Raw genomic sequence first — 27,809 nt, forward strand, 5'->3', positions numbered from 1 at the left:
AAGAAAGGATCCCATCCTTACTCCAGTAAATAAATATTGCATCACTAGCATTCATCAAAATGAAGCTAGCCTTTCAAACAACTGGTAATGTTAGTTTTTTTTTTACAATTTTTATTTGTGTAGAAGCTTGGGCTATGGGAGAAGTAACTGAGTTACAGCAGTATGCTCCAGTGTTCATGAATCAAAAGATGGGATTTTTACTTTTGCATGGATTTACATGCCCAGGTCTAGCGTAGTTACCATACTGGCTACACATGTGACTTCTTTAGCTTTGTTATGTTTGTTTTACTTTATGTGTTGAGCGTCCTGGGCGTATGCACGTGTACACATGTGTAATGCCCTTGGAGGCCAGAAGAGGGAGCCAGATCCACTGGAACTGGAATTATGGGCCCTAGAGAACCTTCGCGAGGGTGCTGAGGAAACACCCAGAGCCTCTGCAATCGCTCTTAACTGCTAAGTCATCTTTGAAATTTTGATTGAAAAAGGACATACAAGTTTCCACCACCCTAGGAGTTTGTTTCTAGCAGGGACTGGCTGAGGTACATTTTCTGAAGGTAACAGATTCCAAACAGCAACGCCCCTTTTGCCCTCCCGTTCCCTTTGGATCGTCCAGAGAGCATCCTGGAAGGAAGTCACCATGGCAGGCCCTCACTCACTTCACTCCAGGTATTCTTGCTGGAATAGAAGTTTGTGACTTCTGACTTGCTCCCCACCCTCTGTGCACTGTGAATTCTTCAACTTTCCCACCTCCTTCTTCCTCTAGAAACGATGCACGTGGCCCTCGGATCTCCTACAGGGTTCTGCATTCATCACCACCTTTCAGGTATCCGTATTTTCATTTCACACCGTGTCTATGACTTAGAAGATTTTCACATTCTCTTCTAGACTGTTCTAATGTAGTCCTTAAAGGTGGGTCCTATACCATCAAATGAGCTACATAAAACTGTGTATTCCGCATATGTAAACATCTTTACAGTGAATGGATCAACCAGGGAATAAAGAAGGGAAGTTTTTTTCTTAGTTACTTCATCTTGCACTTTCACCCCTGCAATCCAGGGTAAGAGCTGTGTAGCCTATCTTGTGCCTTCACCCCTGCAATCCAGGGTAAAAGCTGTCTAGCAGGTTAATCGTGTGGACAGCAAAATTCAACTCTGACTTCCTCAGTTAATGTTCTCGCTCTACCCTCCAACCCACCATGTAGACTTGGTGACATCACTTCCTTTCCCGTCTGGCTTAATAGTTTTACCTCTACATGGTGATCACAGCACCACTGTCTTAGAATAACTGAAACAATTAGCCGAGAAAAGGAATAAAGGGCCTGAGTATTCTAAAAGCAGCATCCACTGTTATTAGCAGGAGATGATTTCTTTTCAAATCAAGTTCATAGCTTTTCCTTCTGAAATCCGACTGCTTCCCAAACCTCCCCTAAACTCACACACTATTCGCAAAAGAATTCCGGCAGAACTTGAAAATTATATATATTTTTTTATTATAGTCACATAAAACGAAGTCAGTTACACCAGATTGTTCAAATACATCGGTGAGTTAAAACCGTCAATGCTTACAAATTTTATACATACTTATATGTGTACATATAAATACATACATTGTAAAAGATATATATTTTATTCTAAAATAAAGTGCCCAAATCTCAGTACACGGGGCAGGAAATGAAGAGAAGGATCATAAACTCTTGACAGTTACATAATCCTTTTGCCAGCCAAGCATCTACTTTATACACGCTTGCTCGGGTATAGTGAAGTTTACTCACCCATTATTTTTCTGACTTCTCCCATGGGAACTAATCTTACTCAAAGTTTAAAAGGTTAAGAAGGCATGTGGCCAACTCACTGAATCAGAGGCTGGCTCTTTCTGACTACATGGGATTCTGCCTTGGTTTCCAAAGAGGAGTAGCTAAGTGTCATAATTCTCTTATTTAGAGGGTCACCTTCCCGCTACGGTGCTAATAGAGTAATATACAAACCAAGTGTCTCTAATTGCAGTCCCCCTACTAACATGCAGTGAAGTCAAGCTTTGGTACAAAGATTCCTGGTGGGTTATTTATTTATTTATTTATTTATTTATCTATCTATCACCGAGTGAATTGTGGGTCTTGTTTCTTTTCTTATTAAGAAAATAATAGAACAAGGTGTGTGAGGACTGCAGTAGATTATTGAGAGAACCAACTCGAATTGAAATGGGCCATTACATCACAAAACCAAAGTCAGTGATAATATTTCAAACTAAAAAAAATAAAGTGTTAAAGAAAAACAGCATAATTTAAGTAAGATAATAATAACGAATAAAAAAAAAATCCTCACTTCGAATGGGAACTAGAATTCTGTTCCCCATTCTAATCTCTCAGCTACCCTCCTCAAGTTCTCAGCAGACATTACAAAACCTTATGGTGACCTTTGTAGTCTTCCACAAGATTCAGAATGTTAAAACGCCTTTGAAAAGGCTTCACCTTATTTAAGCAAGGCAGAGATGCCTAAAATTAGCTTCCATGAACCCAGCCATTTCAGCGTCGTTGGTGGTTACATCTTCAAACTACATTAGCATGGATCCTACGCACAAGCAGGGAAGGCAGAGACTGTCTGCAGCATGGAACTGCAGAAAACACTCAGGAATTTCTCAGCATATAGTGGATTGGGACCCACGAGAAACCCTGTCGTTCCCCAAACTCAGAATAAGAAGAATATCTTGGCTGTGGTTAGAGGGGCGGAGCCAGGAAGGCCTTCCCACTTTCCAGCACATCTTGGCAGAGCCTCTAACTGCTGATTTTGGTGAGCATCTTGTTAATCGCTTGCTTGACGTGCGTGGTGGAGCTGCGGCGCCTTGTCTTGCCCTGCACCATCCTCCTGCGGCGCACCTCTCGACAGAGCTCGTAAAATACTTCCGTGATGTTCCCTTCTCCCGTGCAGGCGGAACATTCGTAAAACGCACACGCCAACTCCGTAGCCAGCTTCTCCCCTTCCTCCGTACTCACTTGTCTGGAGTGGTCCAAGTCCGCTTTGTTTCCGACCAAGATGAGAGTTACGTTTTTGGGCTTTTTGATTTCATCTAAGATGTTCTTCAGCGGCAGGACTTCTTCGAAGCTCCCTCGATCTGTGATGTCGTAGACCAGCACGAAGCCTTCTCCCCAGCGCATGTGTCCTTCCCTCTGGATGGTGTCTTCCTGCGGGGAAACAAAAGAGGTTGAGAATTTCCCAGCGTTTAGTGGATCGGGACCTACGAAGAACCCTAACGTTCCTCAGACTCAGAATCAGAAGTAGACTATCTAGGCTGTGGCTAGAGGGGCAAAAGAAGAACCAGGAAGGTCTTCTCGCTTTTCAGCACATCTTGGCAGGGCCAAGGGTCTCCCGCAATCAGGAGATTGGGGCCTAATCCCAAAGTGTACACTGTTACTGCCTACTAATCCCTTAACTGCATCGATGGTATCCTGGATGAATTTATTTTCTTAATTAGTTTAGAAGACAAGTACAGCAAACTCATTTGTCTTAATAGCCTTCTTGTTCAGTTTATAGACTATTGATAAGCCTAGGAATAGAAAAAAAAAAGTAATTATATAAAATCTACCATTAAAGCTTGAGGACTTGGGTCCCCATTCCAATGTTCTAGTCTGTGTTATACATCAGTTAGTGATGATGAGACTTCTCCTGTAGTGACTGTCAGAGGGGTGACTACTCCTCCATGAGAGGCGAACACAGTTTGATGGTGTTGCTGGCTGGGTCTGGAGGGACATGCACCTGAGATCCTAGCACTTGTGAGGCAGAGGTAAGAAGATGTACTGTTTAAGGCTAGCCTGGGCTATATAGTGAGATGATGAGACACTGTGTGTGAGAAGAGAGACGGAGTGTGAGGGATAGAGGAGAAGAACAAAGAGAAGAGGAAGAAGAAAAGAAGGAAGGAGAAAAAAGGAAGAGGAGGAGGGGGAAGAAGAAAAGGAGTAAGAGGAAGAAGAGGAGGAAGAGGAGGAGGAGGAGATGAGAGGGAAGGAGAGAGAATAAAGTGTTGTGTCCCCAGGTTCAATTGTCTTCTAGAGGCTTCTGCCTCTCGGCATGCTCAGTGCCATATGAAGGCCCATGCATAAGGAGGGAGAGATGGCAAAGAAAGGGTTGCAATTACTTCCAAGAGCATTTCTTTGGTTAAACACTTTAATTCAAGTCCCTTTGAAGGCCACAGGTCATTGTTATAGCATCGTGGATATGCCCGGCCCATCTAACCATCACTCACATGGTCATCTCTAGACTTGGGAACTAAGACTTAACTGTTTTTGTAAGATATGATCTGACTAATGTCAAAGGAAATTTGCAGGCAAGTACTGCAGGGAATGTCTGCACATAATGGGACATGCAGCACACAGACAAGCCTGTGTGTGGTGGTTACAGAGAACTGGAATTGCACATAATGGGACATGCAGCACACAGACAAGCCTGTGTGTGGTGGTCACAGAGAACTGGAATGCAGGCCAAGGTTGTCTCAGAGGCTCGCCTTGTGCGTGAGGATATTAATGATTCTTTTCAATAGAGGTGTTTACTTAAATTCATCTGAGCATTTCAAAATCATGTTTGGTTACAAAAACCTATGAAGGCACTGGCACCCCAGTTCCCTAAATACAAAGGGAGAGAGCCTACCCTAGATGCTCTGTGACCATTGTTACTGCAATATTTCCAGTAATGTCTTAAAGCACAGGGTGGCTTACACAAGGATCAAATTACATATTCATTAACATTTAAAGTGGCTGGATAATGGACATATGAGTTTTTAATCATGTAAAAGTCATGTATTTTTTAAAACATTACACATGTTTTACATATCTCTTTTTTATTTGATGCAGTAAACACTTGGATGAATTCCAACTCACCTGGCCAGCTGTGTCCAGGATCTCCATAGAAACAACTTCATCATCTATGGTTGCCTGGTGTCGGTAGGTTGATTCTAAGAGAATGAGAAAGGCACATGTGAGATTTAATTTGATCCTTGAAGTGAGAAATTAGGCACAGGAAGAGGATTCCTGCCATCGTAGCAATGCTGGGGCCTGGGGCTACAGTGGGTTGGGGAGCTGTCCAGGGAAGAGAAGATGGAAGGACAGACGCACAAAGGAACAGCACCACATTCTACAGAGCTTTCTGAGTGCCAGACCTTGAGCTGGCAGGCTGCTTGATCCTCTCTAGTCTTCCCTCCGGTTGCATCTTGTTCTGTGAGGCCAGCCCCCTAGTACTTTTTTCCATTTAAATTAGACGAGGTCTCTACATTAGAAGACGAAAGAGGCATTTTCCATACAAAATATATCTCTGCCTTGATATTTCTAAAAGTAATCTTTTAACATAAAAACCTTTTGTGTCTCTTCCTCACTTCAACCGTGCAAAGATCCTTGACATCAGAGGAGGATGGGCAGGATGGAGGGGCTGGCACTCAGACAGATGTCATGTCAGACAGATGGATAAAGCTGGTGAACTTCCAAGATGGATTGCTTCTTCTCAACATGGCCAGCTTCTTTCTCTCCCTCCTGACCTGAGGCAGAAGCCTAGGAGCTTAAAACAAAGGCTTTTCCTCTCTCACCAGTAGGGCACTGATGGGTCTGACAGGACAAGTCAGAGCAGGACACACTTATGTAACAGCTGTGTGGCGGTCAGCATCCTATCCTTGTTCAAACTAACCAACCCTCAATGATGCGAGGAAACCCCGCGTCCGCTTTGGAGTGACCATGCTCTGTGTCTGCTGCGTTCTGGATGTTACCTCACCTCTAATTAAAAGTCATTCTTCACTGGCTGGTGTCCTACTGCTACCTGTTTCACTCAGGCTTTTCCTGACTTCTTTTTCCTTAAACTCACAAAACAAAAACTACAACAACAATAATAACAACAACAACAACAATAATAACAACAACAAAAACTCCCAAACCTGACCAAGACCTAAGACTATAACAGGCTGAGCACATGGTATAAAACCACTGAGGACTTTGAGACAGTAAGTAGCGGAGCTTGTGTTTGGTGGGTGGTGAAGAATGGTAATCCAAAATAGAAAGGGTTTGAGCAGATGCATGGGATGGGATAATGCACATCCCTCCGTCACGGTGTCTGGTCAAAGCAGACAATAGCAGTTGCCCTGTAGCAGCTGCAGTTGCTGGGTCCACAGTGCAGTGGTCCCCAAACCCTGAAGGGATAAGAAGATGGTAGGTATAAGATGTCTGAGCAGTCATGACATGGCTCTCACCATGTCAGTGGAATGGAAATCAAAGCAGTGTCAGCTGGAAGCAGGGCATACATGAAAGCTTCAACACAGACAAAGGAGCTAAGAGTGACGAATTGAGCTGGTGACCGGCACGTGAAGGATTTCCTCAGAATGTGTCAATAGCTCATTAAGAAAGAAAGCATGGTTTGAAACTTTCATACGAAATATAGATAACAGACCTACAAATCTTACTCTTTTTTTGAAATGAGCCTCAGTCCAGAGAATAAAACCTATAGGGAGGGGTGTAGAGACAGCTGAGGTTGTGATATCTAAGAATTTCTGGGGACAAGAATCACTGAAAGAGAAAAATATCCAAAAGAAGGTACTCATTGCAGTGAATTTTAGGGACATTGATGACAAAGGGGGGGGCATTAAGAGAAATACAAAGCACACTCCCATGAAAGAACATGGCTCAGTTAACGTTGGGCTTCTTTATTAGAGATACTGAGTTCAGGACACTGGAGGCACAAACAAATCAATGCACGTGTGTAGGGGAATTTCCCCTAGTTATTTGATTGTCTGATATAGGAAGCCAATCACTGGGAAAAAATATGGAGGCGGGATCTTCTGGGAAGAACAGAAAGGGTCGGGGGAGACAGAAGACGGAGAAAGAAAAAGATGGAGGGAGAAGAAGATGAACCTGAACCACGTGGGCTGGAGGAGCTGCAAGTAGGTAGGGATTTCATAGCTGGGCAACAGAGTAGTAAAGTCGTATATTTGTCTAATCTAAGCATACATCTTGTAATTATATTATTGAGTTGTGTGTTCTTTGTTATAAATCTGGCTGGTATAATATGTCTCTACTGTTATCATTTCAAGGGACTAAGGGGAGCTGAATGACAGCTCCAGGCATTTCAGGAAAGACTGGTTGGGTCAGCCTACCAAGCGGAGACTGAGAGAGCTAACTTGGCAGTGGGTTTTTGACCAGAGCGGCTTGGCAGTAGGCTGGCCACGGGAATCAGTGCAAGATGGCTGCTTTGGGCTGGCCACGGGGTGGGTGAGACCGCTGAGGCCAGTGATTAGCCAGATTTAGCACGATTCATTTCTTAAAACTACATGCTACACACCTGTATTAGAAGCAGTCCAGCATTGCAATTCTAGATGATTCTCCTGTGTCCTTCCAGGGTGAGGTTTGAGACAAACCTCAAGGTGAGATTAACTAACAAACATTTCAGTAACAAAAGGGAGGGGACAACAAGAAACTGTGAACTAATACTCAATTCTAAGAGTAGGAAACCAGAACAAACAAGAAATGATTCAAGGAGAGAACTGGCAGACAGGCATCGAGATGCAGGTCGTGTGCCAACCCTGCTAGCAGGTGACACAAAAGCAACAAGGAGCAAACAGAAGATGAAGAAAATTGTAGACTCAAATGTTTTCCATTGAGGGGCCTGGACAGACAGCAGGCCATCTAACACAATTACTAACTGGGTGTTTCTGAGTACCAATCACCCAAGCATCTAATCAAACAAGACTGAAGTTGTCTCTCTTGGGGACCAGACTAGAAACCAGCACTTATATTTGTTCTTTCTTCAGCACCTCCCTATCTTCCAGACTGACTGACCAACCATCCCAACAAATGACCAATCGGCCTATCTCCTTCCTTCCTTCCTTCCTTCCTTCCTTCCTTCCTTCCTTCCTTCCTTCCTTCCTTCCAGTACTTTGCAGTCATTGGAGACCACTGTCCTACTTTCTTTCTGTGAACAATTGTCTATCCAAGGTACAAAAGCCAGAAAGGAAGCTTGCAATGTCACCATCCAGGTGACATTAGTCCTGCGAACATTCACCCCAGGAGCCTGTACAGCTCACACCTCTTCTGAAAAGTTGTCATTTTAAAGTAAGACTACATTCACCGTAAGTGAATAAATGTTTTTTTGCACCTTGTCCCTCTGCTGGAACTCAGGATCCATACAGGAGGATTCTTATCTGAGGAACATTCAGTACCACACTTTCCTCTATGCTAAGCGACAGGGTATGGCTTTCTGGGACCGGATGCTCTGAAATGCCATTTACAGCAGCTACTGTTTCCAAGTGTGTCCACAATAATTCCCTTGCTTCTTCTTGAGTCTTTGGGCCTGAGGAGAAGCCCAGCTGGCTGCACACATACTAGGCATCCACACCCTTCTGGGTTCTTCCCCCTAGGCTGTTCTGTGCCTTTTGTATTGACTTCCCCTTTAAAAATGACTGGCATCCACCCTGCAGCATGGAAAACAGAAGCCCCGGCTCTCATCCATCTCTTTGCACTAAAATTTGTCCCAGAGGAAAGGATATTGTTCTCCGTGGCTCCTGTGACAAATGGGTTATGGGTCTCAGCTGCAAAGGGCCGCCATGGGGGGGCTGGGGTACAAAACAGAATGAAACTTGCATGAAGTTCTGTGAATCTTTGGCTGTTTGTTAATGAAATGAAAGGGATCAAATGCAGGAAATGAGGAAACGTCTGCTACAGACAGAGCAGCGGGTGCTGGACTGATTTCCTCCCAAGATGAATACTGTTCTCACACTATTCTCAGCATATTTTGTTCATGTGTCTTTCTGTCATTTATGAATTCATTTTCTCTACATGCAAGACAATGAAAATATTCCCTCAAGCGGTAAAATGCTGGCTGTAAACCGGTGAGCTTGTGTGAGCTGATTCTAACAAAACACATACATTCTACGTTTTATTTTAACATTCAAAGCAAAGCTGGGCGTGGTGAGACCAGCCTGGTCAACATAATGAGTAGCAGGAGAGCTGGGGATATTCAGAGACCTTGTCTCAGAAGAAAAAAAAAATCAAAGGGATTCACATGTGTCTGGGTTGTGTACATATTCTCTACTTTCTCTGTACTAACAGGAGTGGTGGCCTCAGTCCTTTCTTTGAAGCACTGTGGGTATATTTGATTAGATCTATGGCCAGATGCACTCAAAAAGGTCTATTCTATAAACAAGCATGAGTTTCATAATTGAATTAGGTATATCAGAATTATCTTTTAGATTCCTGTGGATGAAGGAAAATGACTTTAAAGCATGCATTCAGGGTTCTGGAGAGGAGGTGGCCCAGTGGTTGGGAATGGATATTGCTCTTCCAGAGGACCCATTTGGCACTGAACCCTTACTTCCGGCAACTGACAACCTCTTCTCCAGGTCAACCAGATGCCTCCAGCCTCAGACACCTGCACCCATGAGCACATTCCACTATCCCTAACCCATAACCACTACTAATGAAAACAAATCTTTGAAAAGCACGCATTCCGTGACATTTCTGTAAATAGGCATGCATTTTGTACACTCTGGCAAGGTTGAACACTCAGAGCTGTTTGTATGTGGCTAATCCTTGGACTGAGTTAGCTTCTTTGCACATTTCAACACATCAGTACGGTCATGTGGCCAGTGCTATAACAGCAGCAGTTAGCAGATGGCTTTATGTTGGAGTGGAATTCACTCTGAGCTGAGTTCTGTTGCTGCAAACCAGTTATGTCGTCTTAGATGAAGAGTCATTTCTCTGGCCCTGTTCAACGCATGACTGCCTCCCATTTTCCTGCTGTGTTGTTACTAAGTAGCTCTAAGGTGTGGCTGAGCACTTTTGCTTCAACACCCAGTTGAGAGATCTTGTCTCTCTGCTCTAGCCTTTCCAAGCAGAAGAAGCTCCAAGGCAGGCAAGATGAATCAAGCACAGAATCAGCAAACCCATGGGTCTGTTATGTCTCCTGGCTCATTCCCTTACTCCTAGCTCAGCTTTACTGCGTGCGTATAAGGACAGCAACTTGTCAGCCAAACACAATGTGCAATAACACCTTTGTCCCAGGACAGTAGTGCTTGACACTAAGAAGTGCTCTTTCCCTCTCTTCCTCTCTCCACCTCCAACCTGTACACGTCAGCAGGGTCACACACAGGCACACACACAGTTGTGTGCTGTAAGCCTTTACTCTGTATTCTTGTGTCTGAAAACATTCTTGGAGGGTAACATGACTCAAGAAGGCAGGTATTCAACTCTTGATTGGGACTGGACATCTACGGATTCTGTTTAGTCCACAGCCAGAATCTACCTCCAGCTATCACGGCTGCTGCTTCCTGATTAAATGGACCACAGCCCAAACCTGATGAGCTTCAGGGGTAATTTTCCGTATTACTAATAAACCAGGGCTGAACTCTGGCAAAGAATCCACTGGTGAGATGAGAAGAATTTCAGGAAAACGAAAATCATTCCATATAAACAATTGTGGTATTTTCTGAGACTTCATCTTTCAAAATACTTGAATTTAAAAAAAAAATTCCCTCTTTGTGAAATGGGTACAGTTCCCCTAGCTTATCCTCTGCCCCTTGCTTGCACCTTTAATCAGAATCATCATGGTAGATCCTTTCGATCAACATGGACACCAGCAACAAAAACAGATAAGACAAACACTGGGCAGGAAATTTAGAAGCCTGGACTCACTGGCCACTGTAACAGTATGCTGGTTGGCTTTGGTAAACTAGACGCAAACCCAGCTGCCCCTGGAAAGAAATCGTAGTTTAGGAACTGTTTCCATCAGACTGGCTTATGAACATGTCCATGAGGCATTTTCTGGATTGCCAATTGGTGTAGGAAGACTCCGCCCCCTGGATGGTATTATCCCTGGGTGGTCTGAGCTGTATTAGAAAGACAGCTGAGCAAGCCACCGAGGAAGGTTTCTGTTTCAGGTTTCATCTTGATGTCCTGCTATGGCTTCCCTCAGGATGGTCGTAATTGGGACACGTAAGCCAACTAAACTCTTTCCTCACCAAGTTGCTTTTGGTTACGGTGTTTAATGCAGCAATAGAAAACCAAACCCAGTCTTTTCCTATGGGAGTAGGAACTTAAGCCCAAGAAATGCTAATTTCTCTTGAATCCTATGAATTGAGGTTTCCTGTGTGCTGGAAAATTAACAGGTTTTCAGTGTTCACGCCCACACAGATCCAGTGTGCGAGCGAGCTAATGACAGCATCACCTGCCAATGAGTCATGCACCTGTTTCTCCTGAAGGTGGAGGAAGGCTCTGGTTGCTTAGCAGCCAGGTCCTCTCTGATAGGCGCAGTGCAAGGTCACTGTGTGCAGTGCCCTGCTTCCTAGGCAAGGATGCTTGCACTTCAGATAGCCATTCAGACTCATTTCTATTTATAGCGGTTGCTATTCTATATGAATAAGACAGAAGAAAAAGGGCTCACCAAAGACTAATTAAAAATAGTAACATCAGTTATTAGAACACATCCAGAGAGAGTTAAAAATGTCATGACATTTTTTTTGTAAGCTTTATCTTTTGTTGTGATATGTAGATAGAATGGAGAAATTAAGTAGTTTTTAACCAGATTCCTATGAATCATGGAAAGTATCAGATCATCACTATAAAACATATGCAAATGAGAAAAATACGAGAGGGAGCATTTGCATAGTTGGGGAAGACAATAGATAATTGCTCCTTCGTAAGCAAGGTTCATCTTTACATCCAGCTAAGTGACCTCAAACTCAGAGTACCACTAGACCTGTAAGTATGCTGAAAGAAATTTGATGAACAAAATATTTAAAAGTATCTTCTCTCAAGAAATAATTGTTTCTCTTCTCCTTAGTCCTTATGTATTATCAGAGAATATACTGGGAAGAAAGTTATCGATCAAAATGAGTTATTCATCAAAATGTACTTTCTGTATTTTCCTAATGACCAAGTTATTCTGTAATGCATGCTTATAAAATAATTTTAGAAATTTGAAATTAAATTTAATTCTTCCTTTTATACTTATGCCAGGGAAATATGGTATTATGAATGTGGGACTTTTTTAGTTTCTTTTCCTGTTTGTGTTAGAAAAGAATATATTTAGATAAGCAAAATCAGAAAATATCACCTTGTATTCTCGTCTCATTCAGTAGCTACTGTTAATATCTTGGCATATAACTTTTTATTTTTTTTCCTGAATTTTCACAGAAGTATCTGGTGATGTTTCTATCTAGATACACATCTGGAAAATTACAACTATGTATTTACTAACCAAGTCACTTGCAATAGTCTTTTAAAAAGCAAAGGCAGAAGAAGAGGGTTTGCTAACGTGGAGGTATGTCAGACTCCTGTTTAAAAGACTGAATATAATAAAGATTTGAGCCTTCAAAAATAATTTATGATCTCAGCCAGTTCCAATCAGTCATGCCACGCTATCACAGACTCTGAAATCGACCTAGAGAAATGCGCCACAGAGAGCAGCCAACACACTGTTGTCAGAGAGCGAAGGCGGAAGATGCCTACTCCCATCCATCACAATACGGAAGCTGGAGGGGTGCACTGCTCTCCACGATGACTGAGTTATGGAAGCATGCTGGGTGTCCAGCAATGCAGGTGCAGATGAAGGAACTGTATACACACAGGAGCTTTATCACTCTTCCACAAGAGCAGAGACACCACATTTGCAGGAAAACAGATGTAACGACAGATGACTGTAATCAGCAAAAATTAAAGCCTCTTCAGAGACAGATCTCATATGGTTTTTTTTCCTCTTTTGTGGTTCACTGGTCTTTATAGAGAGAATTAAAATCATGTAAGTGTATAACGGCGTGAGAGTAGAGGCAGAGCTGTCCAGAGGAATGGAGGGAATTAATAGGAGTCAGGGGTGATTATAAGAAAAAACTGGGCAGAGGGAGTCTGGGGGAGACTGTTCAATGGACTTCATATACCTGTGTGAAATGTCCCCAGGCAGCACAGCGCCACAGATGTAGCACACATGATGAAAATAAAGAGAAATAAGTAATTATGGAAACAAAGGAGAATGTCACTGGACATTTAAACTGCATCTAACTAAAAACTACTTGGTATCTGAAGATGGCCTCAGAAGTCCCATGAGAATGTTGGAGCAGTGTAACTAATGACAGGAAATCTGATGGATGATTCACCAACAAGTACTGAGACCTCACCGCCCCCCCCCCACTGAAATAAGGAAATTGCAGATAGACTGTAAAGTGGAGAAGTAGAAGAATCAGCCAACACAGCCCTCTCTCCCTTCCTCACTCGCTTCCTGTCAGCACCTGTCAGTGGCTCGCTGTGGTCATTTATTCTCCGACTCTTTTCTAGACTGTGAGGTCAAAAAATCAGAGTCTTGATGTGGGGTGATGACTCAGTGGGTGAAGTGTAGGCCTGGGATTGTATTCCTAGAACTCATATTAAAAACCCAGGCATAAGGTTGAGGGATGGGGGTGGGGAACCAGAGATAGGAACCCCGGGGGTGGGCCAGCCATTCTAGCAGAAATGGTAAACTTCAGGTTTCAGTGAGAAGTCCTGTCTTCAAAAATAGGGTGGAAACAGAAAAAGACACCCAACTTTTGACCCCTATGTGCGTAAGTAAGACCACACTCCTCACCCCCAGATCAGAGTCGGAAAACTGCTTCATCTTTAGCACCTGAAGCACGTGGCAAATGCAGGGAAGGAAGTTCATAAACAAGCATGGGCCGAATGGATGGCGGAAATACTCAAAGCGCAAGAGGCCAGCTTCCTTTTCAGCAGAACGTGCAGTCCCCTGCATAATACATTTGCAGGAAATTGCCTACGTGGAACTCAATAGTGTGTACAGTGCATGTGCACTAAGAAGCATACAGTCAAAACAGTGGGGCTGCCAAGATAGCTCAGTGGGCAAAAGGGGCTTTCTGCCAAGCCTGGGGAACTGAGTTTGAGCCCTGAGACTGCAATGGTGAAGGAGAGAACTGACTCCGGTCAGTGGTCCTCTGACCTACACACACACATACATACATACATACAGACATACATACATACAGACATACATACATACATACACACACTCAAAAAATTGAAAAATATTAGAACACAAGGGCCTAAGAATAGTCTTTCTCCACATTTATGCATAAACACTATTTCTGCCTTCTTTACCCACAAACACCGCTTGGTCCAATCTTTAGAAACTAAAGCGGCGTGGCAAGGTTTCTGTTTACGTTTGCCTTGCATCCGTGCACAGACATTTGAGCTTAAGGTGATGTTCTCCTCAGCATACCTTTTCAGCCCGCCCCAAATGCTGCCTGTGTTAGCCTTTTCCCCAGAAGGATGAAGCTGTGTGCTGAATGGGAGAAGGAGCATCCTGTTGACCCATCTGCATCTTCTCTGGGATGGATGTAACTTCTTCATTTCTGCACTGAGTCCTGCAGGGCTCAAGGCCTGGGATGCAGCAGACTGATGGCCTCTAGGAGGGCTTTATGCTTTACCACACACACATTATGCTTCCAAAACAGCAGAAAGGGGCTCATCCAGGGTCCTCTTTTGAGGATCTCGAGCATATTGGAAGAGGGGGAGGCAAGGATATATAACGCGTGACCTACCGAGAGTCGGATCGTATTCCCAGATGAACCGTTTGGTCAGAAATCTCACAACGATCGCTGTGGAAGAAAAAGAACATGTCACACGTGAGCTCTGGCTGGAGTTCTTGTCCTCTGACATACATGTTCACCATACACAGTCCGTATTTCCTTGACTACAAGCCCAGTTCACCTGTGATTATTTTGATATACTTCTGATTCACATGGTGGCCTCAAACTTGGGTGGTGTTTAAATGAACTTAGATTTAGTCTTCTCATCACAGGGTTAAAGCTCAAACAATACGTTGTGAAATTACTCACTCAGAAACCCCAACAAAGCCTTTAATTCAGAGCCACATCACAGGTCTCTTGAGTTTGAGTATTAGTAGGGATTGACAAAAGCAGGTTAAGAGAAAAGAGACCACCAGTGAGGGGATGAAAAGATACAAGCTAACAATGTTACAGAAATGTAGTTATCCAGACCCGAGAGATAGGAATTCTAAAAGCTCATCTGAAAGTGATGGTGGGGGCTGCAAAGATGGCTCTGATTTAAGCACTTGCTGCATTAGGTTTGAGGTCCTGAGTTCTGATCCCAGCACCCACGTAAAAAGAGGTGGTGTGGTCATGCATGTCTGTATCCCCAGGCATGCTGGGATGAGAGTGAGACCCTGAGACAGGAGGAACACCGGGGTTTGCTGGCTGCTGTTCCAGGTTTGTTCAGTAACACAGCCTGTCTCAAAGAAAGACCTATAATAATCTCTCCATCGATCTGCACTTATTTTAAGTCATAGGCAAACTGGATCATCTGTAGCTGGGAATATGGGGTTAAAAAAAAGAGAAGCAGTTGTCATCCATGATGTCCCAGGACTGTAATCCCAGCATGGGGAGGCTGAGGCAGGAAGAGAGGGTGTTTGAGGATGCCTTGGAATACACAGGAACTTCCAGGCTAACCTGAGCTAAACAAATAGTCCCTGTCTTAAAACAAAAACAAAACATGCTTAAACAAATGGACTTTATTGTCCTGAAAGTTGAGACCACTCTTTGATGTGGTCTCATCGACTCTTTTGCAGTTCCTGAGAGTGGTTGTCAAACTTGAGAACGTTTTTCGTGGAGACTGTCCCAGACACTAAAAACAGACAAAGAATATTGGGACCTTTCCCTGAAAATAAAAAGCACATCTATACTGTTTGTCAAATAATTGCATGAAACTCAGGGACTCTCCGAAGACCATTGATGGGTTCTCTGAGACTCTACTGAACTTCCCTCAGACATGGTGTCTTATTAATTTGAAATATCAATGATATCTTTATTTTTACAGAAACACCTTGAACAAGTTGCTCACAGACACTCCTTGATGACACAAAGCTAACTAGTTGAAGGCTATGGTCACTGTGTCTGTTGTCACTCTTGGGATCAGCAGGGATGCATGCCTCTCTCCTAGTTCATCCTGTGGGCTGTTGTGGCACACACTGCAATGTGGACTTTGTCACACAAACCACAGCCATAAGTGGCTTCACTGCAGGTGACTAACGAGAGAAAATAACGATATTCTTTCTTAATTTCAGAGTGTGAGACTTAATTTGAGCCAGTGTATACTGAGAGCTTGCCGTAGCATAGCCACCGACCCTGCCATCTTCCTACAGGAAGTGTGTGCTTGTAGTTTCAACTGATCCCTTCATCTGTCACTCTGAATTCTCTTGAGAATAATAATAATTATTTTTAAGTTGATTTTTTTGTATGTATAAAATAATTAGGTACCTTTCCCTTAAAAAAAAAAAAATCCATGTGAGCCCTGCATGGTGGTGCATGTCTTTAATCTCAGCACTTGGGAGACAGAGGCAGGTGGATCTCTGTGAGTTCTGGGACAGCCAGGGCCACATAGTGAGACACTATGAGTCCCAGAACTGGCCAGGGTGCTTAAAAGGCTCCATCTTTAGTTAGAATGCATATTTTAACTCTAAAAGCCAATCTATAACACGTGTTATCTGCAAGGAATGACTTATTCAAATGAGACGCTTAAAACGTTTAACTGGTGTTTCTCAATTCCAAGACCATTTAAAATTTAATCATTTCTCAAAAATATTTCTGAACTATATTAGACACTCCAGTGCCTTTCAAAAAAAATCAAATATAACTGAACATAATTGCACCCTTTGAAGATGCCTGGGTCTGGCAATACATTTTGAAGCTATAAGGAAGATTTGTAAAAGACATTCAGAATGCTGGTGCTTTTCACTATTTGAAAGTTTCGAATATGCATACACAAATTTTATATAACTTTGTTCTTCAACTATGGTCACTAGGACCATCCTTCATGGCACACCTGCTTCTCCATGTGGTCACTTTTCTTGTAGCAAAGACCTGTCATCCTCTTGACAAACTTATGACCATTTTATAGGATATAGGAGGAATTTGGATGTATCAACTCCAAAGTAACTTCCAGTATCCATATAAACATACCTGAGGCTGGCAGGATGGCTCAGTGGGTAAAATAGCTTGTGGCCCAAGTCTCATGACCATAGTGATTCTAACCCTTGGAACCCATGGTAGAAGGAAAGAAACATCTTTGAAAGCCGTCCTCTGATGTCCATAAGTGCACGCGTCCGCACACATACACAGGTATCAGACAAGGACAACAATAAAGGACAGCTTTTGTCTACCTCTGAGACATCGTGTTTGTTAGTAACGGTAGTAAACCGTTCCTGCTGACTCCTGGGATACTGGCTGGATTCTCACTCTCAACTATACAGAATAACCTCCCTCAGGTAGGCAGCACGCCCGTGCTGAACCCATGTGATCAATTTAAACAGTGCCAATATCCTTTCACACAGCTGCACACGAGTGACTATTTCTAACAATAGAAGCAAGCATTTAAAAATATTAATCTATGCCAATACATGTCAAGCACACGGAAACAGCAACGTTAGCTACGCATTCTTTAGAGATGTGCTTTCAAGATTTTTTTTTCTTATAAGTTGTTTTTGGGGAAGAGAAGTTGATGTATTTTTAGATTTATATTCTGATAATAATTGCATTTGATTAGCATAGAGAATGAAAACAATACTACACCTGCGCTGTATTGTCCGGTAAATGTTTTATTATCCTTTAAACTGTATCCAAGTTTCAGCGATGCTTCAGTGATACCACATGTCAAGGGTGACCCGTATACATTTTTTTTTTTTTTTTACAAATTTTATTACAGAATATGATTTTTATGTATGATATAGACGACCCCATCTCGGCTCCCACTCTGCAGCTTTCATTTCCTGCTTTATCAGTTAACATTGTTCCTTTCTCCTTGTTGGGAGGCCTCTGTTCAATGCAGCCTATCACATATAACATCTTTGTCCTAAATCTCCATTTCTTGAGCTAATCCTTATTCAGTGTCTGCTCCGTGCTGGCCTCTCCTCTGTCTGGAAATGTCCTGGTCACAATTCAAACCGCCACTTCTGACCTCATGACCTTATCCTCTAGGGAGAAACTGGGTCGATTTAAACGACAACCGAAGTGTGTAGTTTGTGTAGTATGCCAAAGAGGACACGTGCTCTGGGACAGGACGCTCACAGTACGCTAGGGAGGATCTGCCCTTGAGGGGTGGGGGATGGTATCTAAGCGAATGGCAAGGGTATTTCGATTTTTAAAAAGATGTTTGTGTGCGTTTGTGCACGTGTGTGTGCCACATGCATACAGCTTCTCAAAAGACCAGAAGACAGCACTGGATTCCTGGAACTGGAGTGACAGGCAGCTGTGAGCCACCCGATATGGGTGCTGGGAATCAAACCCGGGTCCTGTGCAAGAGCGGCAGATGCTCTTAACCAATGAGTCCATCTCTCTATCCCCGTGAATCCTTTCTGATAAGCAATATCCAAAGTGTGTAAGGGGCGATGTTTGAGGGGATAATGTTCGGGGCAGAAAGAAGAGCGAATGCAAAGGCCCCGAGACAGGAAAGTGTGGGTGGCCAGCGTGATCCAAGAGCATGAACCAGGCCAGTGCGGCTGGGGCAAAAGGAGCAATGGCGAACACAGTTGGAAATGAGTCAGTTTCTTCCCATTGTCCCATCATGCACTGCTGCTCATGAGAGAGCCACAACTGCTTAGCTACCACAAGCGCCCACTAATACTAAGAGGAACAGAACAACTGGCGTCTTCTACAGCTATTCTTATTACTGCTACTATTGTCGTTGTGATGTTGCTTGGCCATTTCTTTAGGAATGCGTATTCCGTGAGAGCGTGAGCTCCTGGTAGACAAGATGATAATTAGTAGACAGATGAAAGACAGGACTCAGTAATGACAGTAATGATGACTCGCTCTTAGCAGAGAAAGAACAACCGAGTATTGAAAGACACTGCAGAAAAACCAGCCCGACAGAAGTCCTGATAGTACCGTGCTGTCTTATATAAACCTTCCCTTGAACAGTGATGAGGCTATAGCACATCAGAGGACCCAGGAGCTTGAGGGAAGCACAGCAGGTCTTTTCTGTTGTCACATCAAAATTTATAGTTTGTTAAAATGTACAGTTTGAGGCTAGAGAGGCGGCTCAGTGTGTAAAGGCGTTTGCTGTTCAAGCCTGCTGATCTGTGTTAGAGCCCTAGAACCCACACACAAAGTGGAAGGAGAGAGAAAGAGAGAGAGAGAGAGAGAGAGAGAGAGAGAGAGAGAGACCTCCAATTGTCCTCTGACCTCCACGTGTGTGCTATGACAGTGTGCACTGACACACAAATGTGCACACACACAATAAACATTGAAAATACCTTTTAAATGTCTCTTTTAAATGTTTGTGGTAAGAGTTGGGGGTGTCACACAGTGGTACAGTACTTTCCTAGAATACGCAAAGCCCCATAGATCCCAGCATTGCCTACCCCAAGAAAGTCACTATAAAAACCGGCCTAATTCTCTTGCTTTTTCCATCCCAGCAATCTTGGGCAGAGTTGTGAGTTTGTTTGTTTTTCAAAGCACAATGTGACATCAGCAACCTCTGCTTCCCACAAAAGTCTCTTACAAAGGCTTTTACAGTTTCAGGTGTTCTGTGTGAGAGATCTGTTTTAGAAAGACATAAGCTGTTTCGGCCAAACACAGACTGACATTGATATCTACAAGTAAAGAGTTCAACCCAACAGCGACACAGACAGAACCTCCTGATGCCACCTTTTAGGCTCCTGTTAAGTAAGCTCCTGGAGTGACCTGATGGGCAAGGTCTGTGCTGTAGTGACACAGATAGGATGCTGGCAAGTAATAGGAGTGGTAATTACTCATCCCTGCAGGGCTCCAGGTCCACAGTCAAGGTTATGCAACAAACTGACTCTGATTAGTAGCATGGGACAATAAGCATTTATTACAGAGTAGCAGAGAAAACACACACTGATGGGACCAAAGAACCCACATGCAAGTGTCGGAAATAAAATATGCACGCAAGTGTCGAAAATACCCAGGTCAACATTTAAATATTTTCACATGTATTTATTTACTCATTCATTCATTCATTCTCATGTGTGTGTGTGTGTGTGTGTGTGTGTGTGTGTGTGTGCCACCAGGTCAAAGTTTTAAATAATTTCACATTTATTTATTTATTTATTTATTTATTTTATTTATTTGTAAATGTGTGTGTGTGTACATATGTATGCACCACGCAGCACATGTGATGTTCAGAGTACAGCTTGTGGTAGTCAGGTTCCTCCCACTTTACACCACGTAGGCTTGGAGAAGAACTTGGGTCCTCAGGTTTGGCAGGAAGTGCTCTGTGCCCTGAGCCATCGTCTTGTTGGCCCTCTGGTCAAGGCTTTTATAATCATTGCTGTTCCTGATTACCACCTGGTCACCACGTGCCCCCTCTAAGTTGTGGCCAGCGTCTCACTTATATCCAAAAGAAAACCCTTAGTCTAATTTAGGTTCTAAGATGGTGCTTACACTTCCTAACTCACATAATTGAGAAAGGTTTGATTGTGAACAAATGAACCCTTGTTTTCATGCTATAACCAGCAAGACCTTTAGGAAAACATTTAAAGTTCTAAGACTACATAGTATCACATCGCTGTGTAATGGCTTTTATACATTTTCCTAACTACTGTCATAAAAGAAAAAAACCTGTCACACAGTTTTAAACTACATGAGAGCATTGTAATAAATTTATTTGAGGACATTATAATAAATTTACTTGGTAAGATTATAACTTTGCGTGACAACATTGTGAATAATGTATTTATTTATAAGTATGGAGCTTCTGGAAATGAGACCGTACCCACAAAGTATCTCTCTTCCCAACCTTCTTCCTCCTCAGCACTGATTACGTGATTATTTGACTTCAGTACCTGCAAATACCCGAGGCCACAGTACCTATCACCACGCCCACATGGGTTTCGAGATCAAAAGGAAATTGCTTCCGCTTTGAATTTATGATCTGTAGTTACAGCTTCATGATAAAACACGCAATATACACAATGCATGAGAGAAAGATGAGAGAATTTTCATATCGTCAGGAATTGTTGTTCACCCCACCAAGTACAACCTTGACTGAAACAGTGACATAAACATTGTGAGGAAACAACATTAAGAATGCAGTGATATTACCCACTCCATTTACTGAGTATGCACTGTGAGCTCAGATACTGGGCTGGGCTCTGCCAGTACATCTTCCCTCCCTACTTGTTGGTGGCAGAAGAATATGAATTATATGACTAGGTAGCATGAAGAAATTAAAGCTCGGATCATCCACACCTTTGTATTGAAGTTTTTTAAATTACATTTCTCTCCTCCTTCTCCCCCCTGTCTCTTCTTCCTCTTTCTCTTCCTCTTTCTCTTTCTCTTTGTCTCTGTCTCTCTCTGTCTTTCTCTGTCTCTCTCTGTCTCTCTGTCTCTCTCTGTCTCTCTGTCTCTCTCTCTGTCTCTCTCTCTCTCTCTCTCTCTCTCTCTCTCTCTCTCTCTCTCTCTCTCTCTCTGTGTGTGTGTGTGTGTGTGTGTGCCTGGGGAAGCCAGAGAATAACTTTTGAGAGACAGCTTTCTCTTTCCATCATGTAGGTGGTGGGGATTGAACTCGCGTTTTCAGTCTTGGCAGCAAGCACCTTTACCCACAGAAGCCATTTTACTAGCCCCAAGTTTCTTTCTCATAGTAGGTGGAACTTTCGACTTCATAATCCTCAGTTTTTCGGTCAATCATTGGGGTTTGGATAAGCAAGATGCTACCTGAAACTGTTGCCTCCCTCCACTGTCACTCTGGATAAAAGCTCTCTGGATGGAAATTTCCAGAGGATGCTGTGTGTAAGTAAGTTATAAGCACAAGTGTCTTTACACACATGCTTACCTGCATATGTTGTTCCTTCTTGGAAAAAAAAAAAAAAACAAACATATGGTTTGGTTTTGCTCAACGCAGACTTTGTTACAAAACCATGAAGACAATCAAGCCTGAAATATTTCTAAGAAAAATCACTTTTCTAGACATAAGTTTGAGTGTGTGTATCTCCTTGGTGTGGAGCAAAGATGAGCCTTTGACTTCTGTGACCCACATGACACTAATACACACATGGGCAGTGTGACAATCTCCCATAATGCTTTGCCTTATCATCTTCATTTAATTGACTTAATTTGTTTCCTTTGCGGTTGAGTATTTTAAGTATCGTGCAAGAGCACTGCGGTAGGGGCTGGGGGGGGGGTGCTCCTGAAGACCTCTCATGCCAGCTTTATTTCAACTTGGCTCCCTTAAAATTGCAACAAGCTAATAACAAATCAGCATAGTAAGTAGGCAATAAAGACTGGAACATCATCAAGTGAAGGGGTGACAAAGGACACAGGACACAGGACACAGGAGATTCATAGATAATGTTGTTATACTCCAGACAGCGTGTCTACCTACAGTAAGGGTTGGAGCAGGCATCTCCCATTTAAAATGCTTCCTGGCCTTGCCAGGACATCACTTCCTCTTCTGTGGCATGACACTGCCATTCATTTCTCTTTATGGAATGTTTCCCACTAATATAACTATTCATAGTCCAATGTCCTATCAAGTGTGAACGACTCTCGTTAACCCATAGATGAAGCCTTGAGCAATTCACCTCTACTGGTTGTTACAAATGCCTGACATGACAGTCATGCCGCATTTAAGACGTGGATGAGGGTACAACTTTACAATAAAACATTGCTTTCCAGACCACTGTTGGAGATGGTCTGTATCCGGCGTGCTTATACTGCTGAAGAATCATGCTCGTTAAAGAGGACTTCTGAAGGGGCTCTGGCCAGCCCAGCCTGGCAAACATGGCTCTGGCAGGCCTTGCCTCTCTCCTCCATTCCCTCTGCTTTGCTAAAAGCCATTAGATTGCATTCCAAAAAGCAAGGCCTGCTCCCTTATTTGGCCACTTCCTCCTGAGGCTGACTACCAAGGTCCAGCTATCAAAGTATTGAAGTCCAGCAGTCAGAAGCCTCCTTTGGTTCACCTAATTAACATGTCCAATTAAAATTAAACACATCCTAACACTGGTTTCCCATTTTACCTTTATAAATTGCCCCCTCCCCATTGTCCTATGGACCACATGATGTCTGTCTGCTGTCTATCCAGAGGCAGTCCTTTGTCCTCTGGGACAAATTCCCTTTCTCTCTCTCCTTTGCTTACTTCTTCCCTGTCCTTTATCTCCTGTCTTTGTCCCTCATTCCTGACTCCTTTTCCACTGGGACAATAAATGTTCTCTGTGCTGAGAACTTGGTCTTGGGTATCCTGATACTTTACTTTTCACTTTCCATTTCTTAAAAATATCTATCAGCCCCTTCTCAGGTCCAGATCCTGATTCGGATGCCCATCTAGTCCACCGGCTTTGCAAATCTGATTGATCCGAATTGCAGGACCCACACTGCTGTTAGCCTTACATTCCTCAAAGGCTTTTCAGAAAAGAAAAAACAAACAGAAATAAGTGTTCATCACAAAGCAACTCCCACTGGGGATCCAGGCGATGCTGCTGCTGAGTTGTCATGCTACCACATATGAGGCTAAGCTTCCATTCATTAATCAAATAAGCTGTTGGTCTGAAGTGTACACACTCCCTGGTAATGGCATTAGAGGGGTTTTGGGAATGGTTTCAATACAACATCAATGTCACTTTCTGATCATTCAAGGGGAGTCAAGTACAGATTGGATATACATCACAAGTGAATTTATTTATCATACAAAATCTTGAAAGTGGAAATTAATGCTCCCACTTTATACAGAAAGAACATGATCAGAGATTGATGAGCTGTCTCTTTGCAGGGCAGTTAAACAGAGGAACGGGCTCTGAATCCAGTAACTTAACAATACACAAGGTACCACTATATCTTAATATCTCCACATATGACTTAATTCTACATGGTTGAGATTTTTCTTCTATATGAATGTACACCCTATCAAGAAGCAGGCCCAGGGAATTGCATTTTTGGTGCATGACTGGATTTCTTTTCTACTGAAGAAAATCACCATGACCCAAAACCATGGCAACACAGCAAGAGAATATAAATTTTGAGAAGCAAAGGGGAAACTTTAAGATAAGTAAGATTCTTGCTTTTCTCTTCAAAAGGCCGTTTATTCAGGCAACATACCAAGCAGACAGGAAGTACGTAATGGTGTAGATATCAAGCAGAACTCAAACAGAGCACAGTGAGCTGATGTCTCCTGGCCAGTTTCAGGGAAAAAGAAAGAATGCCAGGAACCACCTTAGGCTAAAATCTCAGCAAAGCAAATATCACACGGGTCTTATTCCGAAAGACTTGAGAATTTGCACTCTTGCATGCCCTGGGAAAACTAAGAGAGAGGTGACTGTGGTGGGGGGATCAACAGAGACTATGACTTAATCCAAACTAGACTGTGATCCAAGTCCTATTGTCACAGTGTTACTGTTGCAAAAACTGAAGAAAAGAAGGAAGGGCAGACATTGGAGAGTCTGACTCACTTTGGTGCTCCAGAGGGAACAACATTCATGTGCTAACATTTCAGGTTTGCCAGAGTATGAAACACAAGAGATGAACCTGAAGTCACTTGATGAAGGGCTAACTGTGACACTTCTGCTCTGGCGTAGAGTTAAAGGGGCAGGTGACTGGTCCTTCTCTACATAAAGCCTTTGGTCATGCTGCACATTTCCAAGTCAGCATCACAGAGACTCCTCCTGTGATAGCTTGTATATGCTTGGCCCAGAGAGTGGCATTATTAGAAAGTGTGGCCCTGTTGGAGTAGGTGTGTCAGTAGGGGTGTGGGCTTTAAGACCCTAATCCTAGCTCCCTGGAAGCCAGTATTCTGCTAACAGCCTTCAAATGAAGATGTAGTAGCTCCTCCTGCACCATGCCTGCCTGGATGTTGCCATATTCCCACCTTTATGATAATGGACTGAACCTCTGAACCTGTGAGCCAGCTCTAATTAAATGTGGTCCTTATAAGAGTTGCTTTGGTCATGGTATCTGTTCACAGCAGTAAAACCCTAACTAAGACACTTCCTCAAATAAAAAGGCTACTACCTCCAAAGTTATGTATTTCCTCCTCTCTCACCTCCTCCTCTCCTCTCCTCCCTTTTCCTGAGACAGGGTGTGGTAGTTTGAATATTCTTGGCTCAGGGAATGGCACTATTTGGAGGTGGGGCCTTGTTGGAGTAAGTGTGTCACTACAAGCATGGGCTTTAAGACCTTCATCCTAGCTACCTGGAAGCCAGTATTCTCCTAGCTGCTGTCACATGAAGATGTAGAACTCTTAGCTCTTTCTGCACCATGCCTGCCTGGATGCTGCCATGCTCCCATCTCAATGATAATGGACTGAACTTCTGAACCTGTTGGCCAGCCCCAATTAAATGTTGTCCTTATAAGAGTTGCCTTGGTCACCGTGTCTGCTTACAACAGTAAAACCCTAAGACACAGGGCCAAGCTTCAAATTAATGAAAACCCTTCCGCCTACACATCCTGTGTTCTGGGACCACAGGCATGTACTGTCTCAGCCTTTCATTCTATGGAACATACCTCTTTCCTTCACTCTGCCCAGTAAATTAGAACATATTGCAGAGCCAGATCAGATCCAGCCATCATCTTGCTCAGGACCCATACATACTCATAAACTTTAGATTACAAACTAAAGTGAACATCATTTCTCCCTCACCTGAGCCTTTGTTAGTGTCATCCAACCAAACCTCCAAATTTAATTTTCCTCCTCTCTGGGCCTGCCGCAGTTCTTCTCTTTGAGACCTGGGTCTTTTCTCTACCCAATGTTGTGTGTGCTCGCCCTTCCTTTGGGTGGGACTATCTGTGGCTGTCCTTTCCTCCTACAAGAAACAGCAGTCATTGTGCTTCTGGGGACAGAACGAGTGATGCTCCGGCAGAGTCAGGTATGGTTTTCCATGGAGACCTAGAGCAGCTCCTTGAAGCTCTGGGTTATCAAGCATTGGCATTGGTTGAGACAAATGATATGCCAGTTTGAAATGTCTCGGACTTTGCCAAAAGAAAACAAAAGTAACTCCTGAACTCGAGGTAGAAAAGTAGCAACTACATGGAAGTCAAGACTTACAGAGAAAGTCTCATAGCAAAGATACAGGCACAGATATCACACATCAGGTGTGTTTACTGATAACTAAGTCCAGTCCTTTAAAAAATTGTTTATGGTTAGAAAGATGGTTTAGTAAAGTCTTTGCTATAGAACCATGAGGACCTGAGTTTGGAACCCCAGCACCCACATGAAAAGCTGACATGGTGGTATGTGGCTATAACTCCCTGCTGGGAAGGGAATCTCTGGAACTTGTTGTTGACCAGGCCAGCTTAATCAGTGAGATCCAGATTCAGTGATAGATCAATCCTATCCTATCAGAAAATATAAGGTAGGTGGTGGGTCTGGAGAGATAGCTTAGAGGTTAAGAGCACTGGCTGTTTCTAGAGGAACTGGATTTCATTACTAGCACCCAGAGGGCAGCTCTCAAACATTTGTAACTACAGTTCCAGAGGATCTGATGCCTAGACATGCATGCAGGCAAAATACCCATATATACGATAAATTAAAAAAAAAGATGAAGAGAGATTACACTGGCCTCAATCTAGACTTCACACAGCTGTGCATTCGCAGATATGCACTTATACACTCCATGTGTGTGGGGGTGTACACAGGAGAGGCCATTTTACCAAGTCTTTTTCTCTCTCATAGGCAATTTTCACATTTAATCAGTGTACATTTACTGAATATCATGCAAAATACCAAAGAAAGCAAGACAGACGATTCCAGAGGCAAGATGACTTCACATTAGAGCTAAATTGTCCACGGAAGCTTGGATGAGTTGAAGCTTGCTGACTTCTAGAGAGTAAGTCAAGTAGACACTTGTCACGTCTAATCATGTAGATGCGGAAAAAAAGACAAGTTCAGCCAGGAGTCACATGTTCAGAGATGGATGGAGTACTGTGTGGGTGGAGCTATGCAGGTGTGTCGGGGGATGAGCTGTGAGGTACTCTGAACCCAGAATATGAAGAAACTCATATGTCACATCAAGGAGCTTATATTTACTCTGAAGTGGATGGGTACACACAGAAGTTCCTGGGTATGAAGATGAAGGCACCTGACCTGGTCCAGAAAGGTTTGTTCTGAGTATGAGAGAGGAATGAGTCCAAGGGTTTCAGACATGCTGAAATTATGGAAGGTCAACGGGGACTTTTTAAAAAGTGACGTCACATTTGAAGATAGTGAGCATGCGATGCTAATGACAATATTAAATAAAGAATTCCATCTATTCATTCTTCCATAACACACTCGCTCACTCATTGTCCCTTACTCTTCCATTCATCCATCTGTCTGTCACAAAGTCAACATGTATCTCTTGGCTGTCTGTTCTATCACAGTTACTGCCATATGCTGTCCCATAGCTGCTGGCCCTGCAGCTGGAGAAAGCGATCCTTGTCATCAGCCCACTCTGCTGGGTTGCAGATGTAGTTGCTGAGGCAACGATGCTGTACATTGTTTAAGGGAAACAGTGCCGTCCATAACCATGGTAGCCTCCCTCTCTTCCCATGTTTTCTACCTTATCTCAAATGTCTAACTTTCCTGTAAGAGTGAATGGATCCAGATCAAAGCAGGCATTTAAACAACCTGCTCTTTCTATAGCTGTAGTCTCTGAAGTGCCTCCATGTCCCACCCCTTATCAGTCTGGCCCCTTGCTGTCTTTCCTGTGAAGCTCAAAACAAACTGACACACAGAAAAAAATCCTTAAGTCTCATAAAAAACAGAAACAGAACCACGTAATGGATGTGTAAAACGAATGCAGTATCAAGACGCAGGCTTTATAAGGTAGGGGTGGAAATACAAGGGAAATTAGATCCAGATGGGCTTG

At 43.2% G+C, this 27,809-nt stretch overlaps 1 protein-coding gene across 1 annotated transcript in view; it reads right to left on the bottom strand.

Moving 5' to 3' along the window:
• Window positions 1-1,465: 1,465 nt before the first annotated feature.
• Window positions 1,466-27,809, bottom strand: part of Rerg (RAS like estrogen regulated growth inhibitor) — a 100,904-nt gene continuing 74,560 nt past the window's right edge. Inside the window, exons 3-5 of the mRNA XM_034512533.2 lie at window positions 14,539-14,595; window positions 4,868-4,941; window positions 1,466-3,178 (exon numbers count right to left, since the gene is read on the bottom strand). Coding sequence (XP_034368424.1) covers window positions 2,771-3,178; window positions 4,868-4,941; window positions 14,539-14,595 — 539 coding nt within the window. The 3' untranslated portion in view covers window positions 1,466-2,770. The remainder of the gene's footprint in view (window positions 3,179-4,867; window positions 4,942-14,538; window positions 14,596-27,809) is intronic.

This window comes from Arvicanthis niloticus, chromosome 9 (genome assembly GCF_011762505.2).
Source record: "Arvicanthis niloticus isolate mArvNil1 chromosome 9, mArvNil1.pat.X, whole genome shotgun sequence".
Classification (NCBI taxonomy): Eukaryota; Metazoa; Chordata; class Mammalia; order Rodentia; family Muridae; genus Arvicanthis; species Arvicanthis niloticus.